Source organism: Eleutherodactylus coqui, chromosome 4 (assembly GCF_035609145.1).
Source record: "Eleutherodactylus coqui strain aEleCoq1 chromosome 4, aEleCoq1.hap1, whole genome shotgun sequence".
NCBI classification, from domain to species: domain Eukaryota; kingdom Metazoa; phylum Chordata; class Amphibia; order Anura; family Eleutherodactylidae; genus Eleutherodactylus; species Eleutherodactylus coqui.
In genome coordinates, this window is record NC_089840.1 from 243,060,717 (window position 1) to 243,086,010 (window position 25,294).

Sequence of the window (25,294 nt, forward strand, 5' to 3'; positions counted from 1 at the left end):
AGAGAAAATAAAAAATGTAGTCATAAAACTGCCATGTGCTGATTGAGCAGGACCACGTTCTAAGTTTTGCTATGGGCTTCCATAGTTACTTATTACATTCCTTTCTGCATGAATCCTTCCAAAATTGAGTGAAAACCTTTTCTGAGGTGTCGGGGCTCTTATTATTGCATTGTGTAATGCTCATGGTTTTGCTAAAAGCTCAACAAGAATGTAAGGTTCAGTTGACCAAAAACATTGACCATGCAGAAGATAAACATATTTTGCCCCATCATCTGCACTTATCAAATATATATTACTATTTGCTTTCTTAATAACAGATTAGCGTGTCATTGTCCACATCAGAAGATCTGATTACAGCCCAGGATAAGGAGCAGCACAAATGCGTCTGTGAGGGGCACTCACACACATTCTCCTGGGATGCTTCAGCCTTAAAACCAAGTACTGTAATGATTAATTATTTTGACATTTAAGAGAAGTTTTCTTACAAGGAAAAATATTAGATTTTTGTTTACTGTTATTCATACAATGGGGTTGTTTCTTTTAGCTAGTAGATTATAAAAATATTGCGCTAGTGTCTTGCATATGGCAAAATCGTATACAAGGCGCCCATATGGCAGTGCTCAGAGGACAGGTTCCCTAGTATACATCCCTAGGGCCTCTGTGTGCTGCCATACTGGCTCTGAAGGCTTCTGTACATACATATGGAATTTGTTGGAATGTACCACATTTTTTATGTCAAATTGTATGGAAACCAACAGAAAAGTTTCTGAATGCTTCTATATGAAGGTCTAAAAAGGGACAGCAGAGACGTAATCCATCTGTATGAGAGCTCTATGTGTATAAACCATGTCAATAAACCCCTAGGATTGCAGGGGTAAAATATTTTTTTCTAAGAAACGGCAAAGAAATTCCCATGATTAGAAAGCATAATCATAATAGCAGATCGTGTGCCTCTTCCAGTAGATCATTCACCCATACAAGGTAATTTTATATACAGTTTGTAAAAAAACAATTACTAATTTAAAGTATGTGATTATTTAGTAACTACCATGTCTTATTGATGATTTACTATCGATAAGAAACCTGAAAAATGCTTCCAACCAGAAGGAAATGATCTGCTATTAAAAAGACTGTCTGGGCGCCCACTGGCAACTTTGGTAACTTTTTAAGATGATGATAACAAGAATCCAAGTTTTAGAGTGCATAAACCTCACATACTTACTGGAATAGTTAAAAAAACATACAAGCTATTTTATGAAGTGCTCCACAATATGTTCTTTTACTTTCTAGTAATGATGACATGACTCTACTTCGATTTTTCAGAGGCACTAAAGCTTCATGTTGACAGTGGATCTATAGAAGTGGAGGGAGACTGCACCCAAAATGATCTTGTGATAGGAGATGACCACAGAAAGGATTCAGTGGAGAAAACCGTTGTGGTGAAGGTGAGGTACTGTACATTAACCACAATGTACAGTATAATGTACTGATAAAGCTGTAGTTTTATTAAAGAGGACCTGAATACTTAGTAATTGTAAGCCCTCATTCCACTATACAGGATTGTATATTGCCAGGTAAGTAGTGGGCAGATGAATTTTGAGGCACTGTACATCCTTATAGATCAAGGAGCCATGACGACAATTTAATTTAATAATCTACCAAATTTATAAAGCAGAGAATAGGTTCAGTGAGCAAGTATGAGATTGGGGAGCAAGCACCAGTTTTTCCAAAGCATCAGGGCCAGTAGAGCAACTTTCAGGTTCAGCAGTGCCCCTTCAGTAATGACAAGATACAGCACTCTGTATGAAAGCCCAGGTCATACACCCTTACAGCCCACCCTGTGCCCCAGTTATCACATGACTTGTAGCTCTTAGTGCAGTTTGGAATATGACATTTTGCAATAAGCATTCAGGATTGAAAATACAGTATATTATATAAATAGACTGTAAATAACATTTTATTGTTTTCTTTTAGCCAAAAGGACACGAAGAGGAAAAGACAAAAACATTCCTCCTTTTCCCATCAGGTAACTCAAACTAGAACATGAGCAGGGACAATCAAGAATGTTCATTGAAAGATCTACATAAAATGAAAACTATAGCCACTCACAGTAGATTATATAGAAGTACTGTTAGTCTAGGTTCACACGGCATCATGGCATCATGCTCAGTGCGAAGCAGAGCCTACAGATATAGACAAGTTTAAAATGACGGATAACTTTCTGCAACAAATTATATTAAGTCATAGAAAAGTTATATAGCAGTTATATTAACACAACAGAAGCCTTGAAAAAAACTCTTGATAGGTCAAATAAACTGTAGTACAGAAAGTTCTAAACCCAATAAGGAGCAAGTGCCATAAATATATGGCACTTAGGCCTGGGCTTTAATCCCATGCCATCAGCCATAGTAACAATATGGCATGGGATTAAAGCTCCTACAATCTCCCAGAAGCAGGTCAGGTCCTTAGATGTCTGTGGCAGTCAGGGACCCAGAAGATCTGCTTCTGCCTTCACTTTTGTGGGCTAGATTGCGTTCAATGAGTGCTATGTAGTGAACAGAGAAAGTGGAAATGATGTTTTCCCTATTCTACCCGGCATTTACATGCTCGCCGGGTGCCCTCTGGCACGGCAGAGTTGCAGGGTCTGAGCAAACCCAGAATTGCTCTGCCATTGACTAGTCTCACTACAGGGGAATGTTTTTTCCTGTAACTGGGGCTCCTATGGACTCTGCAGCTACAATGGAAAAGTGTGAAATAGAAAAAAAATTACAGTGTGAGAGTCCCCCAGAGGTCTTATATGTTATATGATGTCATGGGGGCCATAGATATTAAAAACAGTTACAAAAATCAGTTAAAAAATTACACAATAAAATGAAAATAATATTTTATAAATATGTGTATATATATAATGAACACTACCAAACGCCAACCTAAACCATTGTCGTATCTGCCCTATAATCCAAGACTATTCAAATAATATATCAAAACGTATAAAACAAAATGTGAAACCCATTCCTGTACCTTATTTTTACAATTAGTATATTTACACTAAAATAAACTACAAATTTATATATTTTTTTCAGTTTTTTACCTGTAATTTAAACAAAAAAAAGAAAAAATTCAGAGAATAAAAGATATTAAAAATATCTCTATGTCACAAAAAAAAAATAATTTTAATAATACTAAAATAATTTTAGTAACTCAAGAAAAAAAATAGAGATTTTATCATTTGGTGGTTTTAAGGCCCCTAAGAAGCATTTGGTTGTTTAGAACCGAAACATCCTGGTCCTTAAGGGGTTAACATGTTAAATTAAGGTAAACCTGGCCACAATTGTACTTATGCCCAAAACATAAAGAGTTGCATATATCTGCCATTGGCTCCAAAGAAAAAAAATACTTTTGTTTGTATTGAAAAGAATATTAGATCATTGCCCATAGGGCTCTCATTCAGCATATCTCCAGCCAGCAGACGTTTACGGGTAACTTAGACATGTACATTAGAAGAATTTCTCAGTGTAAATGTGGTAAAAAAAAACAAATGGGGCGTTAACCCAGACTACATTTAAAGGAGCCCAAGATTCCAAAATTGTAGAAGAGTTCAACAATTTCTTTCTCTCAGTGGTAGTGGTGGTATTGCAGTGTCCAAGGAGCGGGCCCCAGCCTAGAAGACAGGGGGTAGAGTTTGGGCCTTGTCACGGTGGCTCTACCGTCTCCCACCTGGAGGGTGACCAGTGACACATCCAAGGGAACGGGAACGGTCGGTGAAGCTCGTTTACTTGCAATAAGTTGGTACAGTTAAGTAATACACGCCAGCAGGAAAAACAGGGTAAAACTCAAATTGGTGTGACAGGGAGGATTCACGGGTAGACAGGAGAAACCACAGTCCCATTATCTGTGGGTCTTGATTCTGGCAACACTCTTCCTTCTCTCTCCAGCTCTCTTCCGGTCATCACTCACATTTGGAAAGCGGTAGGCTGCATGGCAGCTCCCTATTCTCTCTTTCTCTCTCTGTGTTTAAGGGTAACACTGGCATCTCCTGGGTAAAGCAGGCCCAGGGTAGGCTTCAGATTCCTCTCAGCCTCTTCCATTCTGGACCACACAGAGCTGAAGGTCTTTGATTGGCTCACTTGCAGAACAGCATTCTCTCCAGCTCTTCTCTCTTGCAAGCCCAGAACAGTTCTCTCACTGACTGACTTCCTTCAATCATGCACCTTGCAACCACATTTACATAGCACGATTGCATGACTAACAAAAGATACATTTCCAGACATAACCCAGACAATAACCAATTCAGTGCTGCAGCTAGGCAATACACATCATATTCATACACATAGAAGACACTGACAATGCAGTAAGCATAAGACAAATACATTTACACTGATGGAAGGGCCCCACTAACTCTGGGCCACTACAGTATCTCCTCAGAGGTGTGAAAAGTATAGTGCTGATGCTTCTCTGATACAGGGGTATTGGTGACTTGGTCGGCTTTGCAGCTCATTTGCTCCGCTTGGCCTGTGATGCCTTTCCGTATGCCAAATAAATCCAGTAGAACCTTCTTGAGACCTGCAAAATGGTTCAAGGTGTACCTCACAGCTTCCTTCAGATCTCTGCCATGGATCTCAGTGCTCCAGCTTCCCGGCTCTCCTGGTGCCCTTAAATAGCGTTAACCACAAGATCCCCACGAGGAACATGATGTCCCTATGCCTGGTGCATTCTCATGCTTTTGGGGATCAATCACAATGTATTCCCCACTTAACTGCCTCAGTGCTTTGTTGGTGGGGAATGGCAGAATACAGTGCAACAGAGAACCACCACAACTCCACAATAAAATGATCAGAACAGCTTACAGTCTGGAGGACCTGCACAGAAGGCCTATGTGATCCAAAGGTCCTTATAACATAATAGTTAGAGATGAGCGAGCACCAAAATGCTCGGGTGCTCGTTACTCGGGACGAACTTTTCGCGATGCTCGAGGGTTCGTTTCGAATAACGAACCCCATTGAAGTCAATGGGCGACCCGAGCATTTTTGTATTTCGCCGATGCTCGCTAAGGTTTCCTTGTGTGAAAATCTGGGCAATTCAAGAAAGTGATGGGAACGACACAGCAACGGATAGGGCAGGCGAGGGGCTACATGTTGGGCTGCATCTCAAGTTCACAGGTCCCACTATTAAGCCACAATAGCGGCAAGAGTGGGCCCCCCCCCCCTCCCAACAACTTTTACTTCTGAAAAGCCCTCATTAGTATGGCATACCTTTGCTAAGCGCCACACTACCTCCAACAAAGCACAATCACTGCCTGCATGACACTCCACTGCCACTTCTCCTGGGTTACATGCTGCCCAACCGCCCCCCCTCCCCCCCACAGCGCACACCAAAGTGTCCCTGCGCAGCCTTCAGCTGCCCTCATGCCACACCGCCCTCATGTCTATTTAGAAGTGCGTCTGCCAGAGGAAAAGCAGGCACACACTGCAGAGGGTTGGCACGGCTAGGCAGCGACCCTCTTTAAAAGGGGCGGGGCGATAGCCCACAATGCTGTACAGAAGCAATGAGAAATAGAATCCTGTGCCACCGCCATCAGGAGCTGCACACGTGGGCATAGCAATGGGGAACCTATGTGCCACACACTATTCATTCTGTCAAGGTGTCTCTGCATGCCCCAGTCAGACCGGGCTTTTTAATTCATAGACACAGGCAGGTACAACTCCCTATTGTGAAGTCCCTGTCGACCGACAGCATGGGTGGCTCCCTGGAACCCACCGGCGATACACAAAAATATCCCATTGCATTGCCCAACACAGCTGAGGTAGTAATGTCGTGCTTAATGCAGGTGGGCTTCGGCCCACACTGCATGCCCCAGTCAGACTGGGGTTCTTTACAAGTGGACACATGTAGGTTAAACTCCGTGTGCACCTACAGCATGGGTGGCTCCCTGGAACCCACCGGCGATACACTAAAATATCCCATTGCATTGCCCAACACAGCTGAGGTAGTAATGTCGTGCTTAATGCAGGTGGGCTTCGGCCCACACTGCATGCCCCAGTCAGACTGGGGTTCTTTACAAGTGGAAACAGATGCATTTCTAATTCCCTGTGGACCCACAGCATGGGTGGGTGCCAGGAAGCCACCGGCGGTACATAAATATATCCCATTGCATTGCCCAACACAGCTGAGGTAGTAATGTCGTGCTTAATGCAGGTGGGCTTCGGCCCACACTGCATGCCCCAGTCAGACTGGGGTTCTTTACAAGTGGACACATGTAGGTTAAACTCCGTGTGCACCTACAGCATGGGTGGCTCCCTGGAACCCACCGGCGATACACTAAAATATCCCATTGCATTGCCCAACACAGCTGAGGTAGTAATGTCGTGCTTAATGCAGGTGGGCTTCGGCCCACACTGCATGCCCCAGTCAGACTGGGGTTCTTTACAAGTGGAAACAGATGCATTTATAATTCCCTGTGGACCCACAGCATGGGTGGGTGCCAGGAAGCCACCGGCGGTACATAAATATATCCCATTGCAGTGCCCAACACAGCTGATGTAACGTCAGCTGTAATGCAGGTGGGCAAAAAATTAATTGGATTACACTGTAGGCGAGGGCCCACAAAAATTGGTGTACCAACAGTACTAATGTACCTCAGAAAAATTGCCCATGCCCAACCAAGAGGGCAGGTGAAACCTATTAATCGCTTTGGTTAATGTGGCTTAAGTGGTAACTAGGCCTGGAGGCAGCCCAGTTTAACGAAAAATTGGTTCAAGTTAAACTTTCAACGCTTTTAAGAGCATTGAAACGTATAAAAATTGTTTAGAAAAATTATATGAGTGAGCCTTGTGGCCCTAAGAAAAATTGCCCGTTCGGCGTGATTACGTGAGGTTTCAGGAGGAGGAGCAGGAGGAGGAGGAATATTATACACAGATTGATGAAGCAGAAATGTCCCCGTTTTGGATGGTGAGAGAGAACGATGCTTCCATCCGCGGGTGCAGCCTACGTATTGCTTAGGTATCGCTGCTGTCCGCTGGTGCAGAAGAGAAGTCTGGGGAAATCCAGGCTTTGTTCATCTTGATGAGTGCAAGCCTGTCGGCACTGTCGGTTGACAGGTGGGTACGCTTATCCGTGATGATTCCCCCAGCCACACTAAACACACTCTCTGACAAGACGCTAGCCGCAGGACAAGCAAGCACCTCCAGGGCATACAGCGCGAGTTCAGGCCACGTGTCCAGCTTCGACACCCAGTAGTTGTAGGGGGCAGAGGCGTCACGGAGGACGGTCGTGCGATCGGCTACGTACTCCCTCACCATCCTTTTACAGTGCTCCCGCCGACTCAGCCGTGACTGGGGAGCGGTGACACAGTCTTGCTGGGGAGCCATAAAGCTGGCAAAGGCCTTGGAGAATGTTCCCCTGCCTGCGCTGTACATGCTGCCTGATCTCTGCGCCTCCCCTGCTACCTGGCCCTCGGAACTGCGCCTTCTGCCACTAGTGCTGTCGGATGGGAAGTTTACCATCAGTTTGTCCACCAGCGCCCTGTGGTATAGCATCATTCTCGAACCCCTTTCCTCTTCGGGAATGAGAGTGCAAAGGCTCTCCTTATACCGTGGGTCGAGCAGTGTGTACACCCAGTAATCCGTAGTGGCCAGAATGCGTGTAACGCGAGGGTCACGAGAAAGGCATCCTAACATGAAGTCAGCCATGTGTGCCAGGGTACCTGTACGCAACACATGGCTGTCCTCACTAGGAAGATCACTTTCAGGATCCTCCTCCTCCGCCTCCTCCTCCTCCTCCTCAGGCCATACACGCTGAAATGATGACAGGCAAGCAGCATGGGTACCGTCAGCAGTGGGCCAAGCTGTCTCTTCCCACTCCTCCTCATCCTCCTCATGCTCCTCCTCCTCCTCCTGAACGCGCTGAGATATAGACAGGAGGGTGCTCTGACTATCCAGCGACATACTGTCTTCCCCCGGCTCTGTTTCCGAGCGCAAAGCGTCTGCCTTTATGCTTTGCAGGGAACTTCTCAAGATGCATAGCAGAGGAATGGTGACGCTAATGATTGCAGCATCGCCGCTCACCACCTGGGTAGACTCCTCAAATTTTCCAAGGACATGGCAGATGACTGCCAATCAGGGCCACTCTTCTGTAAATAATTGAGGAGGCTGACTCACACTGCGCCGCGCAAGTTGGAGTTGGTATTCCACTATAGCTGTACGCTGCTCATAGAGTCTGGCCAACATGTGGAGCGTAGAGTTCCACTGTGTGGGCACGTCGCACAGCAGTCGGTGCACTGGCAGATTAAACCGATGTTGCAGTGTCCGCAGGGTGGCAGCGTGCGTGTGGGATTTGCGGAAATGTGCGCAGAGCTGGCGCACCTTTCCGAGCAGGTATGACAAGTGGGGGTAGCTTTTCAGAAAGTGCTGAACCACCAAATTAAACACATGGGCCAGGCATGGCACGTGCGTGAGGCTGCCGAGCTGCAGAGCCGCCACCAGCTTACGGCCGTTGTCACACACGACCATGCCCGGTTGGAGGCTCAGCGGCGCAAGCCAGCGGTCGGTCTGCTCTGTCAGACCCTGCAGCAGTTCGTGGGCCGTGTGCCTCTTCTCTCCTAAGCTGAGTAGTTTCAGCACGGCCTGCTGACGCTTGCCCACCGCTGTGCTGCCACGCCGCGTTACACCGACTGCTGGCGACGTGCTGCTGACACATCTTGATTGCAAGACAGAGGTTGCGTTGGAGGAGGAGGAAGGTGCTTTAGTGGAGGAAGCATACACCGCCGCAGATACCACCACCGAGCTGTGGCCCGCAATTCTGGGGGTGGGTAGGACGTGAGCGGTCCCAGGCTCTGACTCTGTCCCAGCCTCCACTAAATTCACCCAATGTGCCATCAGGGAGATATAGTGGCCCTGCCCGCCTGTGCTTGTCCACGTGTCTGTTGTTAAGTGGACCTTGGCATTAACCGCGTTGGTGAGGGCGCGTACAATGTTGCGGGAGACGTGGTTGTGCAGGCCTGGGACGGCACATCGGGAAAAGTAGTGGCGACTGGGAACCGAGTAGCGCGGGGCCGCCGCCGCCATCATGCTTTTGAAAGCCTCCGTTTCCACAAGCCTATACGGCAGCATCTCTAGGCTGATCAATTTTGCAATGTGCACGTTTAACGCTTGAGCGTGCGGGTGCGTGGCGTCGTACTTGCGCTTGCGCTCAAACTGTGGCGCTAGCGACGTCTGGACGCTACGCTGAGAGACATTGCTGGATGGGGCCGAGGACAGCGGAGCTGAGGGTGTGGGTGCAGGCCAGGAGACGGTAGTGCCTGTGTCCTCAGAGGGGGGTTGGATCTCAGTGGCAGGTTGGGGCACAGGGGGAGAGGCAGTGGTGCAAACCGGAGGCGGTGAACGGGCATCGTCCCACCTTGTGGGGTGCTTGGCCATCATATGCCTGCGCATGCTGGTGGTGGTGCCTCCCCAGCTGATCTTGGCGCGACAAAGGTTGCACACCACTGTTCGTCGGTCATCAGGCGTCTCTGTGAAAAACTGCCACACCGTAGAGCACCTTGACCTGTGCAGGGTGGCATGGCGCGAGGGGGCGCTTTGGGAAACAGTTGGTGGATTATTCGGTCTGGCCCTGCCTCTACCCCTGGCCACTGCACTGGCTCGGCCTGTGCCCACACCCTGACTTGGGCCTCCGCGTCCTCGCCCGCGTCCACGTCCTATAGGCCTACCCCTACCCCTCAGCATGGTGTATTACCAGTGATTTGATTTCCCAGGCAGAAAAGAAAGTGGCGCAAGCCTGCAGCCAAAATACAATTTTTTCCCTTGTTTTTCAAAGGACAAGCCACACTGCGTGTATTCAATGAATACTACTAAGTTTAATAACTGTGTTGCGGCCCTGCAAAAGTGTCACAGAACTTTACTGTTGCAGAGTTATTAACTGTGGCAGAGCAGGTATTTCCCAGGCAGGAAAGAAATTGGCGCAAGGCTGCACTCAACCGTGGCTGGTTGCGTCTGATTTTTTTACGTTCTCCACACAGCACACACGTACCCAGAGCCCTGACGGCTGTCAGAGGCAGGGCAAATATACTTTTTTCCCTTTTGTTTAAAAGGATAGGCCCACTGCGTCTATTCACTGAATAATAATTGTAATAACTGTGTTGTGGCCCTGCAAAACTGTCACAGAACTTTACTGTTGCAGAGTTACTAACTGTGGCAGAGCAGGTATTTCCCAGGCAGGAAAGAAATTGGCGCAAGGCTGCACTCAACCGTAGCTGGTTGCGTCTGATTTTTTTACGTTCTCCACGCAGCACACACATACCCAGAGCCCTGACGGCTGTCAGAGGCAGGGCAAATATACTTTTTTCCCTTTTGTTTAAAAGGAAAGGCCCACTGTGCCTATTCAATGACTGATAACTGTGTTGTGGCCCTGCCTACACAATTCTGTGCCTGTAGTATCAATGCAGGGTGCAATGCTCTGCACCGCCGATTTTGAGAAAAAAAAAAAAGGAACACAGCTAACAGCAGCCAGCACAGTACTGCAGACGGTTAAATGTGGCCCTAGAAAGGACCGTTGAGGTTCTTGAAGGCTACACTCACTCCTAACACTCTCCCTGCCTAAGCACCACTTCTGTCCCTAATGCCGGGTGCAATGCTCTGCACTGCCGATTTTGAGAAAAAAAAAAAATTTCTCCACTGCTAACAGCAGCCTGCACACTATTAGATGTGGCCCTAAGAAGGACCGTTGGGGTTCTTGAAGCCTACACTAACTCCTAACGCTCTCCCTACAGCAGCTCCAGCACGATACCACTGTCCCTCAGCTAACTCACAAGGCATGTGTGGCGAGCCGCGGGAGGGGCCGACTTTTATACTCGGGTGACATCTGATCGCCCCAGCCACTCACAGCAGGGGGGTGGTATAGGGCTTGAACGTCACAGGGGGAAGTTGTAATGCCTTCCCTGTCTTTCAATTGGCCAGAAAAACGCGCTAACGTCTCAGAGAGGAAACTGAAAGTAACCGCAACACTGCGTGGTACTCGTTACGAGTAACGAGCATCCCGAACACCCTAATATTCGCACGAATATCAAGCTCGGACGAGTACGTTCGCTCATCTCTAATAATAGTATAACAGCAATGCACAATAGCAGCGCTTAAAGGCACAATGTCAAATAAGTTTCCTACTGGCATAACTATATACATTACATGAGGTAGTGTGCCATATTAATTGGTACTGTAAGCCTACAGTGGCCATAATAGACACTTTCTACCATCAGTGATATTTATGTGGACAGACGTCTTAAAAAATGCAGTACCAACGGCTCCAATGTAACATACAGCAGTTTCAATATATACGACACAGATACCTTAAAGGTCTATAGGATTGTGTAAGATGTAATTGTGCTCCAAAAGATTTAGATTAATAATCTTTATTTATATAGTGCCAATATATTCGACAGCGCTTTACAAATCACATATGGAGACGAAGTCAGACATTACATATAGTATAAAAAAAATCAAATAGACCAGTAGGGGTGAGTGCCCTGCCCGCAAGAGCTTACAATCTATGAGGAAAGGGGGTGACACATGAGGTACAAGTGCTTGTTGCGAACAATGGTCTGGCCACCTTATATAAATAGGGTACTATATATAATGTGTGGGGTGAGGAGAATCCTGGGATCAGGTTTGGATAGAGTGTAGAAACAGGATGGATGGGGGAAAGTTAGATTAGGAGATATTATATGCCTCAATAAAGAGATGTGTTTTTAGGGCACGCATAAAGTTGAGAGTGTTTGGGATTAATCCGATTCTCTGTGATAGAGCATTGCAGAGAATCAGAGTGGCTTAGGAAAAGTTTTGGAGATAGAAGTGGGAGGTGAGCAATACCCCAGAACTTATCAGAGGTCATTAACAGAACAGAGAGCACAGGTAGGGTGGAAAACTGAGATGGAGGAGATATAGGGTGGTGCAGCACTGTGGAGAGCTTTATGGATGAGAGTGATATGTTTATAGGAGTGTTATGGGTGTTTTTTTAATCAATTTTCACCCATTCACTGAATCCTGAGAATGGTGAACCCATGTCCACCCTATTTCACAGTTCAAGATTCATTCTCCCATTTCTGTAGTACAGTGGGGAATGGAGTTGCTGGTTATACATGCGCAGCAGCAGTTCTATTCTTCTCAATGGAGGACATGGCTGAGTGCTGAGCTCGACTATCTTTGTCTGCCCCACTGAAATGAATGGAGCGTAGCTGCTCCATTTATTTCATTGGGATAATGAAAATAGCTGAGCACAGTGCTCGTTTATCTCTGTCTACCCCACTGAAATAGTCTCCACTAGAGATGACCGAACGTACTCGGATAAGCACTACTCGTCCGAGTAATTGGCTTTATCCGAGTACCTCCCCGCTCGTCCTGAAAGATTCGGGACGCGCTGCGGAGCGGGGAGCTGCAGGGGAGAGCGGGGAGGAACGGAGGGGAGATCTTTCTCTCCTTCTCTCCCGCCCGCTCTCCCCTGCTCTCCGCTGCGACTCACCTGTCAGCAGCGGAGCGCCCCGAATCTTTCAGGACGAGCGGCGAGATACTCGGATGAAGCACATTACTCGGACGAGTAGTGCTTATCCGAGTACGTTCGCTCATCTCTAGTCTCCACACATCCAGCAGGGTGTCTCTCCTAGTCTTACACACAACTCTGATGATAAACCCTAACAAAATTCCATAAAAATTATTCTCTGTCCATATATTCAATTGGGGCATATAAGGGCTCATTCACATGAGCATATGCATTAAACGATGCGTGTATTACACAGCGTTTTACTGCTGTGTGAGTCGGTGTATCGCTGCATATGGCAGCGATTTTGGACTGCGCATGACAGCATATCTGACGTATGCTGTAATGTACAATCTTCCTGGTTTTATTTATTTTCTTTAAATCTCCTGCTGTGTCGCTTACTGAAGGTGCATATAAACGCCCCACATACACAATGTAATTGCATATATGCAGCATTTTATATGCACCCATAGAAAACAATAGGGCACTATCACACGTAATATGTAGTAAAATAGAACATGCTGCATTGCATTTTACGTGCGTATTATAAACTAAGACTGATGCATGCATATTTAGAGTGTGCATCAGGTGGTCAGAGAAGCTGGTGTGGCCATCTTTGTTTGTCCAGGCCCAGTGGGTTACGTTAACAGGGTTTCCCCGCAAAAACTATCACTGACCTATTCTCATATAGGTCATCAATTGGTGATCGCCGGCGACCCGCTGCTCAGCATCCCTGGCGGTCAATTGATTCTTTAGACTGCTCTCAATGCAGCGTGGCCGAACGTCGTCATTAGGGTTGGACGCAGAAGTGTCATAGAGGATGTCTCTCGCTCTGAAATCAGTGGGAGCTGAAGCCTCTCAATACACGTCTGCATCCGACCACGGAGTTAGAAGTCCCGGAAGTGTAATAAAAGCCTTCAGCTTCCATTGATTTCAGTAACAGTGAAGCCCTCTATGACACTTCCACTTAAGACCCTGATGACGATGATCTGCTGACAGCAGGTCATGTGATCAACTGATTGTCAGGGATTCCAAGCGGCTGGTCCACAACGATCGACTACTAATGACCTATCATGAGGATGGGTCATCATTAGTTTATGCCCAGAAACCCCATTTAACAGTTTAATTGGCTACAATTGCTACACGTTTCAGACTTGGACAACCTCCTTTGTTGGGCATATGCGTACATTTGACAGCTGCAGGGAAAACGCCTAACTGGCAATAGCTGCCTCTGGCTACAGTCAGGAATTGTCTGTATTGGTGACATAACATTTTTAATCACATAATTAGGAAGCTTTGGTGAGTGACATTGAACAGGCTCGATATAGATTTTTGATAGTAAGTAATTATAACAGAGCCTACAGAGTATACATGTGAACATGTGTAACAGAGTAAGTAATTATAACAGAGCCTACAGAGTATACATGTGAACATGTGTAACAGAGTATACATGTGAACAGAGCCTCACTGATTATAATCAGTGAGGCTCTGTTCACATGTATACTCTTTTCTATCAGGCTTACATTGCTACATGATTATTGCAATGTAATGTAATGGTGCAAGAAATAGGAACCAGATAGACTTCTCACAAGTCATTGGAGGTGTGGAGGGGCAGATGAGGATTAACATCTGTTTTATCTCAATTCTTACAGAAAACAGAGAGGCAATTCCTTTTAAGATTGATGTTCCAGAGGGACTAGTACCCGGCTCTGAACGTGCACACGTGATCATTCAGGGTGAGTAATGCTCAGTGATATACCGTATATCCTACCTGGGAAATCTCACCTTGTACAGAAATATAATACTACAGTATATTATGGTTTTCTGTGTAAATGATTTACAACATGTTTTCCCAGGTAATCTTCTGTCCAATAGTATTTTTAACATAAATGATGTCCTTGATATGCCTGATGGATGTGGAGAACAGAATGCAGCAAAGATGTCCCGATGTGTTTGCGCACTGAACTATCTTAAAGAGACAGAAAAACTGACACCTGAAATCAAAGCTCAGCTTACCGAATATTTGGTTGAAGGTTAGTGACATGATTGAAACATGATACTGTATACTTATTGTAATTGTTATTCCTCTGTTATTCTTCCTGGGAGTGTACAAATAAATTGACAACTAGGTGTTACCATTCCCCTTGTCAACAATCAGTGCTGATGGTGTCAGACAGCGTAAAGACGCCCTACTGACGAGGCTACAGTAACAACCTGTGTTTAGTTAATTTATGTATTTCCAGGAGGAATAGCAAAATGCTTTAATACTGCCCAATCAGTGCCGACAGTATCAGTCTGTGTAGGGACACACACTATGGTCGCTCCCCATTATCCATTTGTTCACACATTGCAAGAGGAATAACAGAAGAGTGGAAGAATGCAGAGGTCTGACAAAAGTTGTCCTAGAATAGTTATTTTAAGGGAATAAAAGTATTTATTTAAAAAAAAACCATGTTGGTGGAGCTGACAGATTGCACCAGATCGTTTTTTTCCCCACATTGTCCTTTTTCATTCGAACAACTTATTCTTACTAATTCTTAATGGAGAAGGTTTAGAGATGTATGCAGGGATGATTTTTCACTGTGGTTATTCTTTATTTACAGGCTACCAAAAACAGCTCACATTTAGGAATGAAAATGGATCCTACGCATTTTTTCCAGGTTCAGATGCAAATATATGGTATGTATGGTATAAAAATGCTGAGAAATCAACTACTGCATCTACCGGTAGATGATCGTCCAGCCGGCTGTCATCAGTAGTCAGAGCTCTGGACTGCTCCTTCACTTCGTCCTCAGGACCATAGTCAGGATGTCGCATCCTTTCCTGAGCAGGAAGTTTACATTTTTTGTTTCCAATGGGAGTGACACTGGTGCTCCAACTTCCTTCACTGCCCACTGACGACCTGGACAATCAGTTGATCGATGGTAGTTCTCATGAGCTGCTATAATATTATGGCGCTGTTGTCAGCTCATGGCCAGGATCACAGATAGCTACAATCCCAGCTGTTTTAATCATAGATGCCGCAGTCTTTATTAATGCATCTGCTATTGCAAAGAATTTGAAAGAGGGAAGAAGTTCCCTCTGTCACCTCACCGGACCCTCCATGACACATATTGCCGGGTGTAGTGGGTTAACATGACAGCCAAGCACCTAACAATGAACCTCCAGGTCTACCGCATCTCTGCTTATTTTATAGCCTGCCTCTCAGATTTACAGTAACAGCTAGAATACACAGCAATTCTGAAGTGTTTTTTGCATATTCCACTAACTGAAAAATGCATTAAAAGTTGTATTTACCATAAAATAACACCAATAAAAACTACAAGTTGTCTCACAAAAAAACCCTACTTAACAGCTCTGTAGATGAAAATGTGACGTTATGAGTCTTTGAATGCAGTGATACAAATATAGATTACTTTAGGAAAATATTGTGCAAACATAAAGAAAAAAAACTACATAATTTTGGAATCTTTTGTAATTGTAATGTCTCACAGAAAAAAGCACCCTCCCAAAATGACGGAATTGCTGTTTGTTTTTAATCCCTATCCCCACAAAATGTATAAAAGTTATACAAAACATTATATATATCCCAAAATTGTGTCATTAAAAATACCATTTATTTTGGAAAATACAAGCCCTTACAAGTTTAAATCGCCCATGCCTCCCAACTTTTGAACAAAAAAAGAGGGACAATGCTACCCGCACGTGTTGAGTTGTTACAATAAGCCAAGCCCATTTTACGTTGAGCCACGCCTTTATGTCCCTAAGTATAACCCTTACAGTAATACCCCCTCAGTGACCCCCTCACAGTAATATTGCCCTTCAGTGCCCCCCTCACAGTAATGGCACCCCACAGTGACCCCCTCACAGGACTAGTATACCTCTAAATATTGGATACCAGTTCTACATAGTGTTAATAATTACACTGCAGTTACTTCCAGCGTTTTTAGGTGGCGCTTCCTCTGATTAGTGTTATGTGTTTTTCCTTTTTATCTGGGCACGGACCACCATGGAGACTTTCTCCAGCCACTACTTAACTCTGCACACTCTCCCCATCCTACCACTACCCTCAATTAACCTCTCAGTACCCCCCACCCCCATAGTACTAGTGCACCTTCTGTAGCTCCACAAAGTAATAATACCCTCTCTATGGCCTGGACTTACTAATAGTGCCCCCACTGTGACCCCATAGTGCTCATTCTGTGGCCCCCAGAGTGCTCCTTCCTGTGGCCTTTAAAGTGCTCCCCTCTGTAGCCCTAGCTATGGTATTACACTGCCCCTTAACTACACTATAGAAACACTCTTCCTCATCCTCTGCAGTGACCGCTATACACCTCACACTCACACCAGTCACTGACAGCCCGCTACTCTATACAGGCTGACTCCTCCCCCTGGTTCCAGACACACTGTACTCACAGGACCCTGGGGAGTGGTCAGCCTGGGTATACAGCTACCCAGTGTGTGAAGTATATGGCGGTTGCTGCAAAGGCTGCGAGAGTGTTTGTGGTAGTGGGGTCTGGAGTTTGGGGCAGGACATACAGCAGACCTCCCATGACAGTGTGACAGGCCTCCAAATTCAGTACTGTGTCGCAGAATCCGGGACAGTCAGGAGGCCCGAAGTCACCTCAAGTCTCAGCTTCACCCACCCAGAGAAGCTCCCCTAACTTCCCACAAACACTGATGACAACAACCCAGGGGCTGGAAAGAGCTAGATGGGTCCGGCTACTTTCTTCCAAAACGCAGCGGTTCGTCTGTTTTGTCTAACATCAGCTCTATAGAAGTGAATGGGGCAGAGCTGCAGCACCAGACAGAACTTGTGGGCAGGGGTAATACTTACTGATAAAAAAAAATGTTGCTATGACTTTCTAATCCTGTACAAACCTTGTAAATGTGTAATGTTGTATCGCAGGCTCACAGCAATGACAGTCAGTGCTTACATTGGAGCGCAGAAGTACTGCTATATAAATGAGAGGCACATTCAAGAGATATGGAATTGGCTGCAAACCCTACAAGGGTCTGATGGCTGCTTCGGAGATGTGGGAGATTACTATTATAATTGCATGGAGGTAAATATAACAGACTGCCATAACGACAGACTTTTTCCAGACACAACTCGTCTTTACACACTCTGTGCTTTACACTGCAGCCCTCCTCCTGCTCCTACCCATACTGCCACAATGAACCTCTCCATATTATCCCCCAGAGTACTAGTGCTCCCCTCTGTGGCCCCCATTCAGTAACAGTGTGGCTCTAAGGCTGGTTTCAGATGAGTGCATGGAAACATGTCCATAAGGGCTCATGTTCACGACCGTGCTTTCACCACGTATTACGTGTGCGTTGCACGGAGGTGTGTTACCTTGTTAATGGAGTCAATGAAAGTCAATGGACTTTCATTGATCTACGCACACCGGCGTGTGGACACTGCGTATCAATATGCAAGAGAAATAGATTGCAGCATGCTCCATTTCTCTGCGTACATATGCAGTGTGAGCCCTATAGCTTTGTACAGGCTGCATATGATATGCAATACATTGTGTATGGGCAGCATTTTCATACGCATCCCAACTCTGAAACAGAGCGAGAAATACATTTAAAAAAAAGGGTCACACTGCATGTCTGTGTGCGTGTGATACGCGCGCGTGCGCAGTGCCAGAGGGAGCCATACACAACCTCTGCCAGCTCTCTGGCCGCAGAGCATATGTCTTCTAAATGAGTAAAACACTGCAGGGAGACCCGCAGCGTTTACGCATTCGGCTGTGGGCATGAGCCCTAATTCGGATCCGTATTTCAGATGTGTTTCAGATGACATTACAACAGAAAGTGATCAGTATTTCAATACTATATATTCAGATTTTGCTGCCTCCATATATTTTAATTTCGATCCATATTTGCCCAATAAAAAATTGGGAAGGGAAATCTGTGAAAATAGATCATCCTGTGTTTTTAAAAAGTAGTCTTGAAAAATATGGCTATGTGAATAGATGCATAGCGTTACATTGGCTTCGTATTACAGTCCGCAAAACACCAACCAAATGCGAAGCTAACATATGCTTGCTGAAAGAGGCCTCAGGCAAACATTAGTATTTCAGTCTCCCTCACTAGCTGAACTTCAGCACATATGGAGGTTTCCTGGGTAAATGTATAACAACTATAACATTACCCCCAATAACCAGCAGCATTACTGACTTTGAGGGCTTATTCACAGTGCCGTAGGAACAACTTTGCCCGGAGCGTTGTTGCGTCTGAAAGAGGGGAATCACTTCCCCTTTGCCGACAGTTCAAACTCTGCGCCGGAGTGCAGGAGTTTGAAAATTACCGCAGGAAGATAGGTGCTGCCCAATCTTCCTCGCACATAGTTTGACTGCGAAACGCAGAGATCAGTGGTTTTGTTTTGTCTCGTTATACGGCTGTGATTATCACACCCATAAAAGGAGACAAAAGCACACTAATCTGAATCCGCCCTGAGGCTGTGTTTGCACATAGTGATTTTTGTTGCAGTTTTTAATTGCAATGTAATTTTTCAAAAACGCATACAGTCACGGATTTGTCACGGATTTTAGTTGCTGAATCAGAGCTGTGCTAGGATCCACATAACATCAGCATAAACAGGGAATGGAAATAAGGTGTATAACCAGGCATAGCTGCTATTACATGTACAATCCTGGGGTGGGTATGCAAAAGAGTGACAGGAGTATTTAGCCAAGCATCGCAGACACTTCAGACAGCGTATTGGTGGGGACTAGAGATGAGCGAGCACGCTCGGTAAGGGCAGTTGCTCGAGTGAGCCTCGCTCATCTTGAGTAACTGCCTTCTACTCCGAGCGTGCTCGGGGGGGGGGGGGGGGGGGCAGCGGAGGGCGGGGGCGGCGGGGGAGAGCGGGAGGGGGGGAGAGTGAGAGAGATATCTCTCTCTCTCCCCTCCACCGCTCACCCCTGCTGCCCCCCCAAACACGCTCGGAGGAGAGGGCGGTTACTCGAGATGAGCGAGGCTCACTCGAGTAACTGCCCTCACCGAGCGTGCTCCCTCATCTCTAGTGGGGACCCTTACTAATCTGATATTGATGACCTATCTTGAGGACAGATCATCAGCTTATCCTCTGAAAACTCCTCGAAGTCTTTAAACTATAATGGCAAAACTAAACTTTGCATTTCTGAACTTTAATTTTAGGCTGACAATGACATCACACGCACGGCCTACATCATAATCTCTCTACTGGAAAACAAATTTGTACACGATGTAAGTGATTTTATACTCATTTTATTTCTCAGTGACTTTAGGAAAACCTGAACCTGTTGAAACTAAAAAATCTTGTGGAAGAAATTAAGCGTTAAATTACAAATGTGTAAACTGGTAGTAATTATCAGGCTGCACACAGGGAGAAAATATAAATAGTGATTCTACACAAATTATATGGGCAATGCATTGGGCCTATTCAATAACAAAAAATCTCCCAATTGTGCTCTGAGAGGGGATGGGTAGGTCAGCCACAATACTTTTAAATAATAGTGGCTGTTTACCTCCCACTGTTTACCTCTATTCTATATAATAGGATTACAGTGGACACAAAGCTATTTATCTATTCATCTCTTATGTTAACACTGTGGTCTTCCTTGTGTCTGTCCCTGAGAAGGATCATAGCTTTACTGAGGTGACCCAATCCTAGGGACAGACGGTATTTGTGTTTTAGTCCTGAGCCCTTATTTTTTTATGGTGATATTAATAAAAGTTATATTTTAGGGTTCTTTTCTATGAAGGGTAATTATCAGGCTGGGTCCACTACTGTGCTGCATGGCTAATTATTTCAAGGCAAAACTGCACGGGATTTACTGTGGATTGCCATGGTCTGGCAATATAAGTATTGGCTAAAAGGTTTGTACAAATGAAACACATTTAATTTAAAGGGAACCTGTTCTCAACTATAAGCACCATAAAGTAAGTTATTTTTCTTATGGCTTCTGTGATGTGGAGTCCAGGGAGCCTCTTTTCCTACTCACTTGGTACCCCATTCCTGAGGTCTTCTTCAGTGAAGTCAGCGCGCCTGCACACCAGCTGCTCTCTTTTTTCAGGAGGCTGTGCATGCACATTCCTATTCCTGCCTATGGGAGTGCACACAGCCTTCTGAAAAAAGTCCAACTGGTGTGCATGCACTAACTCTGCCACCGTACACCACAGGAACAAGAGACCAAATGAGTATGAAAAGAGGCTCTCCTGACTCCACATCAACAAAACTATAAGCTCCATGACTTAGTTTATGGTTCTTAAATTGTAGTTGCTGACAGGTTCCCTTTAAATATATTTCAACTGTAGGAATCTCACAGCTAAAACTGCAGCAATTTGCATAAAACACAGTAGTTTTATAGTGCAGGAATCGCCCATGTGGCGCAGTACTGCTGCACTTCAACCTGGCCTTAGAAACTTAGAATTTGCTGACGTGGCCCATCCATATGTTACATAGGAGACCATTTATCATAATGGCAGGTGTATCATACTACATTTCGCTGGTTTTAGAAAAAGTGATATTGATTTGCTCCATCAAATGGAACGTGCTTTTTAACTGTTAGTATGTCTGTGAGAATTATGCTCTATATGTTGTGTTTAGGGAAATATGGTGGAAGATGCCCTGAAATGTCTGAAGAAATCAGCGGACAGTATTACATCAATACACACCCAGGCTCTTCTGGCATATGCCTTCACATTATCAGGAGACCATGATCTGAGAGAGCAGATACTGAAGAAACTGGATGAGACAGCTGTAAGGAAAGGTGAGGGGGAGAAAGACCTATATGAATGGTCGCCATATAAAACTACCGCTTTACCATAAGCCGGCTTCAATCTAAACTGAACTGATCAGCTAAACCTATCTATCATTTTTATTTTACAGCAACCCCCTAGTCTCAGACAAAGCAAAATGGCCGCACCACACCTCCAACTACTTGATGTACACTGTACATTGGATGTCTAAGACATTACATGCTGCTCTGATTGGCCAGCATCGGTCACTTGAGTAGTGCATCTAGTACTGAAGCGCTAGCAATGCACAGTGTGTATCAAGTAGTTGGAGAAATGGTGCAGCCATCTTGATTTATCTGAGACCAGAGGGTTGCTTTAAAACTTAGTAGACCCCCCTTCCTTCCCTCTTCCCATAAAAGTTTTACTAACTGAAACTTCTAAAAAAAGATAAAAATGCTCCATAATACTGTTTACTTTGCCTGTCTCCCCAGAAGCTGTTATGTATGCACTTCCAGTTTTTGGCATTTTGATATCCTTCACCTCCTCCTTAAATCCTCTATGACAGCATCCAGTCACTGAATGTGCCATCTCATTAGTTATCTCGAGATCTCACATTCTGAACAAGAGTCTTAATAAAGCACTGATCATTCAATAAGCGAGATTACTGCAAGTGTGTGATTAGCTCCTTCGGGGGGGGGGCGGGGGGGACTCAGGAGAATTAGACGGAACAGAGTTTAGTTTTTTTTATACGTCCCAGGTTGTAAATATTTTTTGGGGGGGAAGAGGGCTACTGAAGTGTAAAATAAAAATGGTACAAATGTATTCTTTAGTTTGACTCTTAATGCAGTGTGATATCATGCTGTGCCCTGCTATTAAGGAGGTTTATATATACTTTAGATCACTTTACAATGGCTTTGTTGTGTTTAGATAAGATAACAATTAGAGATGAGCGAGCACCAAAATGCTCGGGTGCTCGTTACTCGAGTCGAACTTTCCGTGATGCTCAAGGGTTCGTTTCGAGTAACGAACCCCATTGAAGTCAATGGGCGACTCGAGCATTTTTGTATATCGCCGATGCTCGCTAAGGTTTTCATTTGTGAAAATCTGGGAAATTCAAGAAAGTAATGGGAACGACACAGCAACAGATAGGGCAGGCGAGGGTCTACATGTTGGGCTGCATCTCAAGTTCCCAGGTCCCACTATTAAGCCACAATAGCTGCAAGAGTGGGCCTCCCCCCCCCAACAATTTTAACTTCTGAAAAACCCTCATTAGCAAGGTATACCTTAGCTAAGCACCACACTACCTCCAACAAAGCACAATCACTGCCTGCATGACACTCCGCTGCCACTTCTCCTGGGTTACATGCTGCCCAACCCCCCTGCACGACCCAGTGTCCACAGCGCACACGAAAGTGTCCCTGCGCAGCCTTCAGCTGCCCTCATGCCACACGCTGGCCTCATAGCCACACCACCCTCATGTCTATTTATAAGTGCGTCTGCCATGAGGAGGAACCGGAGGCACACACTGCAGAGGGTTGGCAGGGCCAGGCATCGACCTTCTTTAAAAGGGGCGGGGCGATAGCCCACAATGCTGTACAGAAGCAATGAGAACTCCAATCCTGTGCCACCTCCGTCAGGAGCTGCAAACGTGGGCACAGCAATGGGGAATCCATGTGCCCACACAGTATTCATTCTGTCAAGGTGTCGCATAGCTCAATCCACACTGCAAGGGGAAAGCCATCAGTGCTCTGCCCCCTACCCAAGTCAGTCAGTGCCTTGGTGCCAGACAGGTCGGCGCACCTTTCCGAGCAGGTCTGACAAGCGTGGGTAGCTTTTCAGAAACCGCTGAACCACCAAATTAAAGACGTGGGCCAGGCATGGCACGTGCGTGAGGCTGCCGAGCTGCAGAGCTGCCACCAGGTTACGGCCGTTGTCACACACGACCATGCCCGGTTGGAGGCTCAGCGGCGCAAGCCAGCGGTCGGTCTGCTCTGTCAGACCCTGCAGCAGTTCGTGGGCCGTGTGCCTCTTCTCTCCTAAGCTCAGTAGTTTCAGCACGGCCTGCTCACGCTTGGCCACCGCTGTGCTGCCACGCCGCGCGACACCGACTGCTGGCAACGTGCTGCTGCTGACACATCTTGATTGCGAGACAGAGGTTGCGTAGGAGGAGGAGTAGGAGGGTGGTTTAGTGGAGGAAGCATACACCACCGCGGATACCACCACCGAGCTGGGGCCCGCAATTCTGGGGGTGGGTAGGACGTGAGCGGTCCCAGGCTCTGACTCGGTCCCAGCCTCCACTAAATTCACCCAATGTGCCGTCAGGGAGATATAGTGGCCCTGCCCGCCGCCTGTGCTTGTCCACGTGTCCGTTGTTAAGTGGACCTTGGCAGTAACCGCGTTGGTGAGGGCGCGTACAATGTTGCGGGAGACGTGGTCGTGCAGGGCTGGGACGGCACATCGGGAAAAGTAGTGGCGACTGGGAACCGAGTAGCGCAGGGCCGCCGCCGCCATCATGTTTTTGAAAGCCTCCGTTTCCACAAGCCTATACGGCAGCATCTCCAGGCTGATCAATTTGGCTATGTGCACGTTTAACGCTTGAGCGTGCGGGTGCGTGGCGGCGTACTTGCGCTTGCGCTCAAACAGTTGCGCTAGCGACGGCTGGACGCTGCGCTGAGAGACATTGCTGGATTGGGCCGAGGACAGCGGAGGTGAGCGTGTGGGTGCAGGCCTGGAGACGGTCGTGCCTGTGTCCTAAGAGGGCGGTTGGATCTCAGTGGCAGGTTGGGGCACAGGGGGAGAGGCAGTGGTGCAAACCGGAGGCGGTGAACGATCTTCGTCCTACCTTGTGGGGTGCTTGGCCATGATATGCCTGCACATGCTGGTGCTGGTGGTGGCTCCCCGGCTGATCTTGGCGCGACAAACCTTGCACACCACAGTTCGTCGGTCGTCTGCACTCAGTGAAAAACTGCCACACCTTTGAGCACCTCGGCCTCTGCAGGGTGGCATGGCGCGAGGGGGCGCTTTGAGAAACAGTTGGTGGATTATTCGGTCTGGCCCTGCCTCTACCCCTGGCCACCGCACTGCCTCTTCCAACCTGCCCTGCTGCTGCACTTGCCTCCCCCTCTGAAGACCTGTCCTCAGTAGACTTTGCAAACCATGTGGGGTCAGTCACCTCATCATCCAGCTGCTCTTCCTCCGAATCCTCTCTGCGCTCCTCCCTCGGACTTACTGCCCTTACTACTACCTCACTGATAGACAACTGTGTCTCATCGTCATCGTCCTCCTCACCCACTGAAAGGTCTTGAGACAGTTGCCGGAAGTCCCCAGCCTCATCCCCCGGACCCCGGGAACTTTCCAAAGGTTGGGCATCGGTCACGACAAACTCCTCCGGTGGGAGAGGAACCATTGCTGCCCAATCTGGGCAGGGGCCCGAGAACAGTTCCTGGGAGTCTGCCTGCTCAGCAGAATGTGTCATTTTCATGGAGTGAGGAGGCTGGGAAAAAGGAGGAGCAGCAGCCAGAGGATTCAGAGTTGCAGCAGTGGACGGCGTAGAAGACTGGTTGGTCAATAGATTGCTGGATGCACTTTCTGCCATCCACGACAGGACCTGCTCACACTGCTCATTTTTTAATAAAGGTCTACGACGTGGACCCAAAAATTGCGATATGAAGCTGGGGACCCCAGAAACTGTCCTCTCTCCTACTCCCGCAGCAGCCGGCTGCGATTCACCTGGACCAGGAACTCGTCCTATGCCCACACCCTCACTTGGGACTCCGCGTCCTCGACCGCGTCCTCTGCCCCTACCCCTCAGCATGGTGGATTAAGAATCGAGCAGAGACAGAGCGGTGTAAAAATGTTTGTGAATTATTGCCGCGCAGTTGGTGGCTGCCAGCGGTAATATAACGCAAAATGAAGCCAGAGATAAATTATAAGGAAGGCTGCACTTAGGCCTTGCTGTGAACTATGCAGTTTGGATGGACATGAAGTCCCACAGGCCACGCAGGCAAATGCACTGGGTCACCGGTAGCCGTAAAAAGGATTTCTT

General features: G+C 46.6%; 1 protein-coding gene across 1 annotated transcript in view; it reads left to right on the forward strand.

Annotated features, from left to right (window-relative positions):
* LOC136626159 (alpha-2-macroglobulin-like) overlaps positions 1-25,294 on the forward strand; it is a 149,690-nt gene that overhangs the window by 100,316 nt on the left and 24,080 nt on the right. Inside the window, exons 20-28 of the mRNA XM_066600966.1 lie at positions 318-438; positions 1,324-1,445; positions 1,975-2,026; positions 14,172-14,255; positions 14,376-14,552; positions 15,123-15,198; positions 17,429-17,585; positions 19,687-19,755; positions 21,119-21,281. Coding sequence (XP_066457063.1) covers positions 318-438; positions 1,324-1,445; positions 1,975-2,026; positions 14,172-14,255; positions 14,376-14,552; positions 15,123-15,198; positions 17,429-17,585; positions 19,687-19,755; positions 21,119-21,281 — 1,021 coding nt within the window. The remainder of the gene's footprint in view (positions 1-317; positions 439-1,323; positions 1,446-1,974; positions 2,027-14,171; positions 14,256-14,375; positions 14,553-15,122; positions 15,199-17,428; positions 17,586-19,686; positions 19,756-21,118; positions 21,282-25,294) is intronic.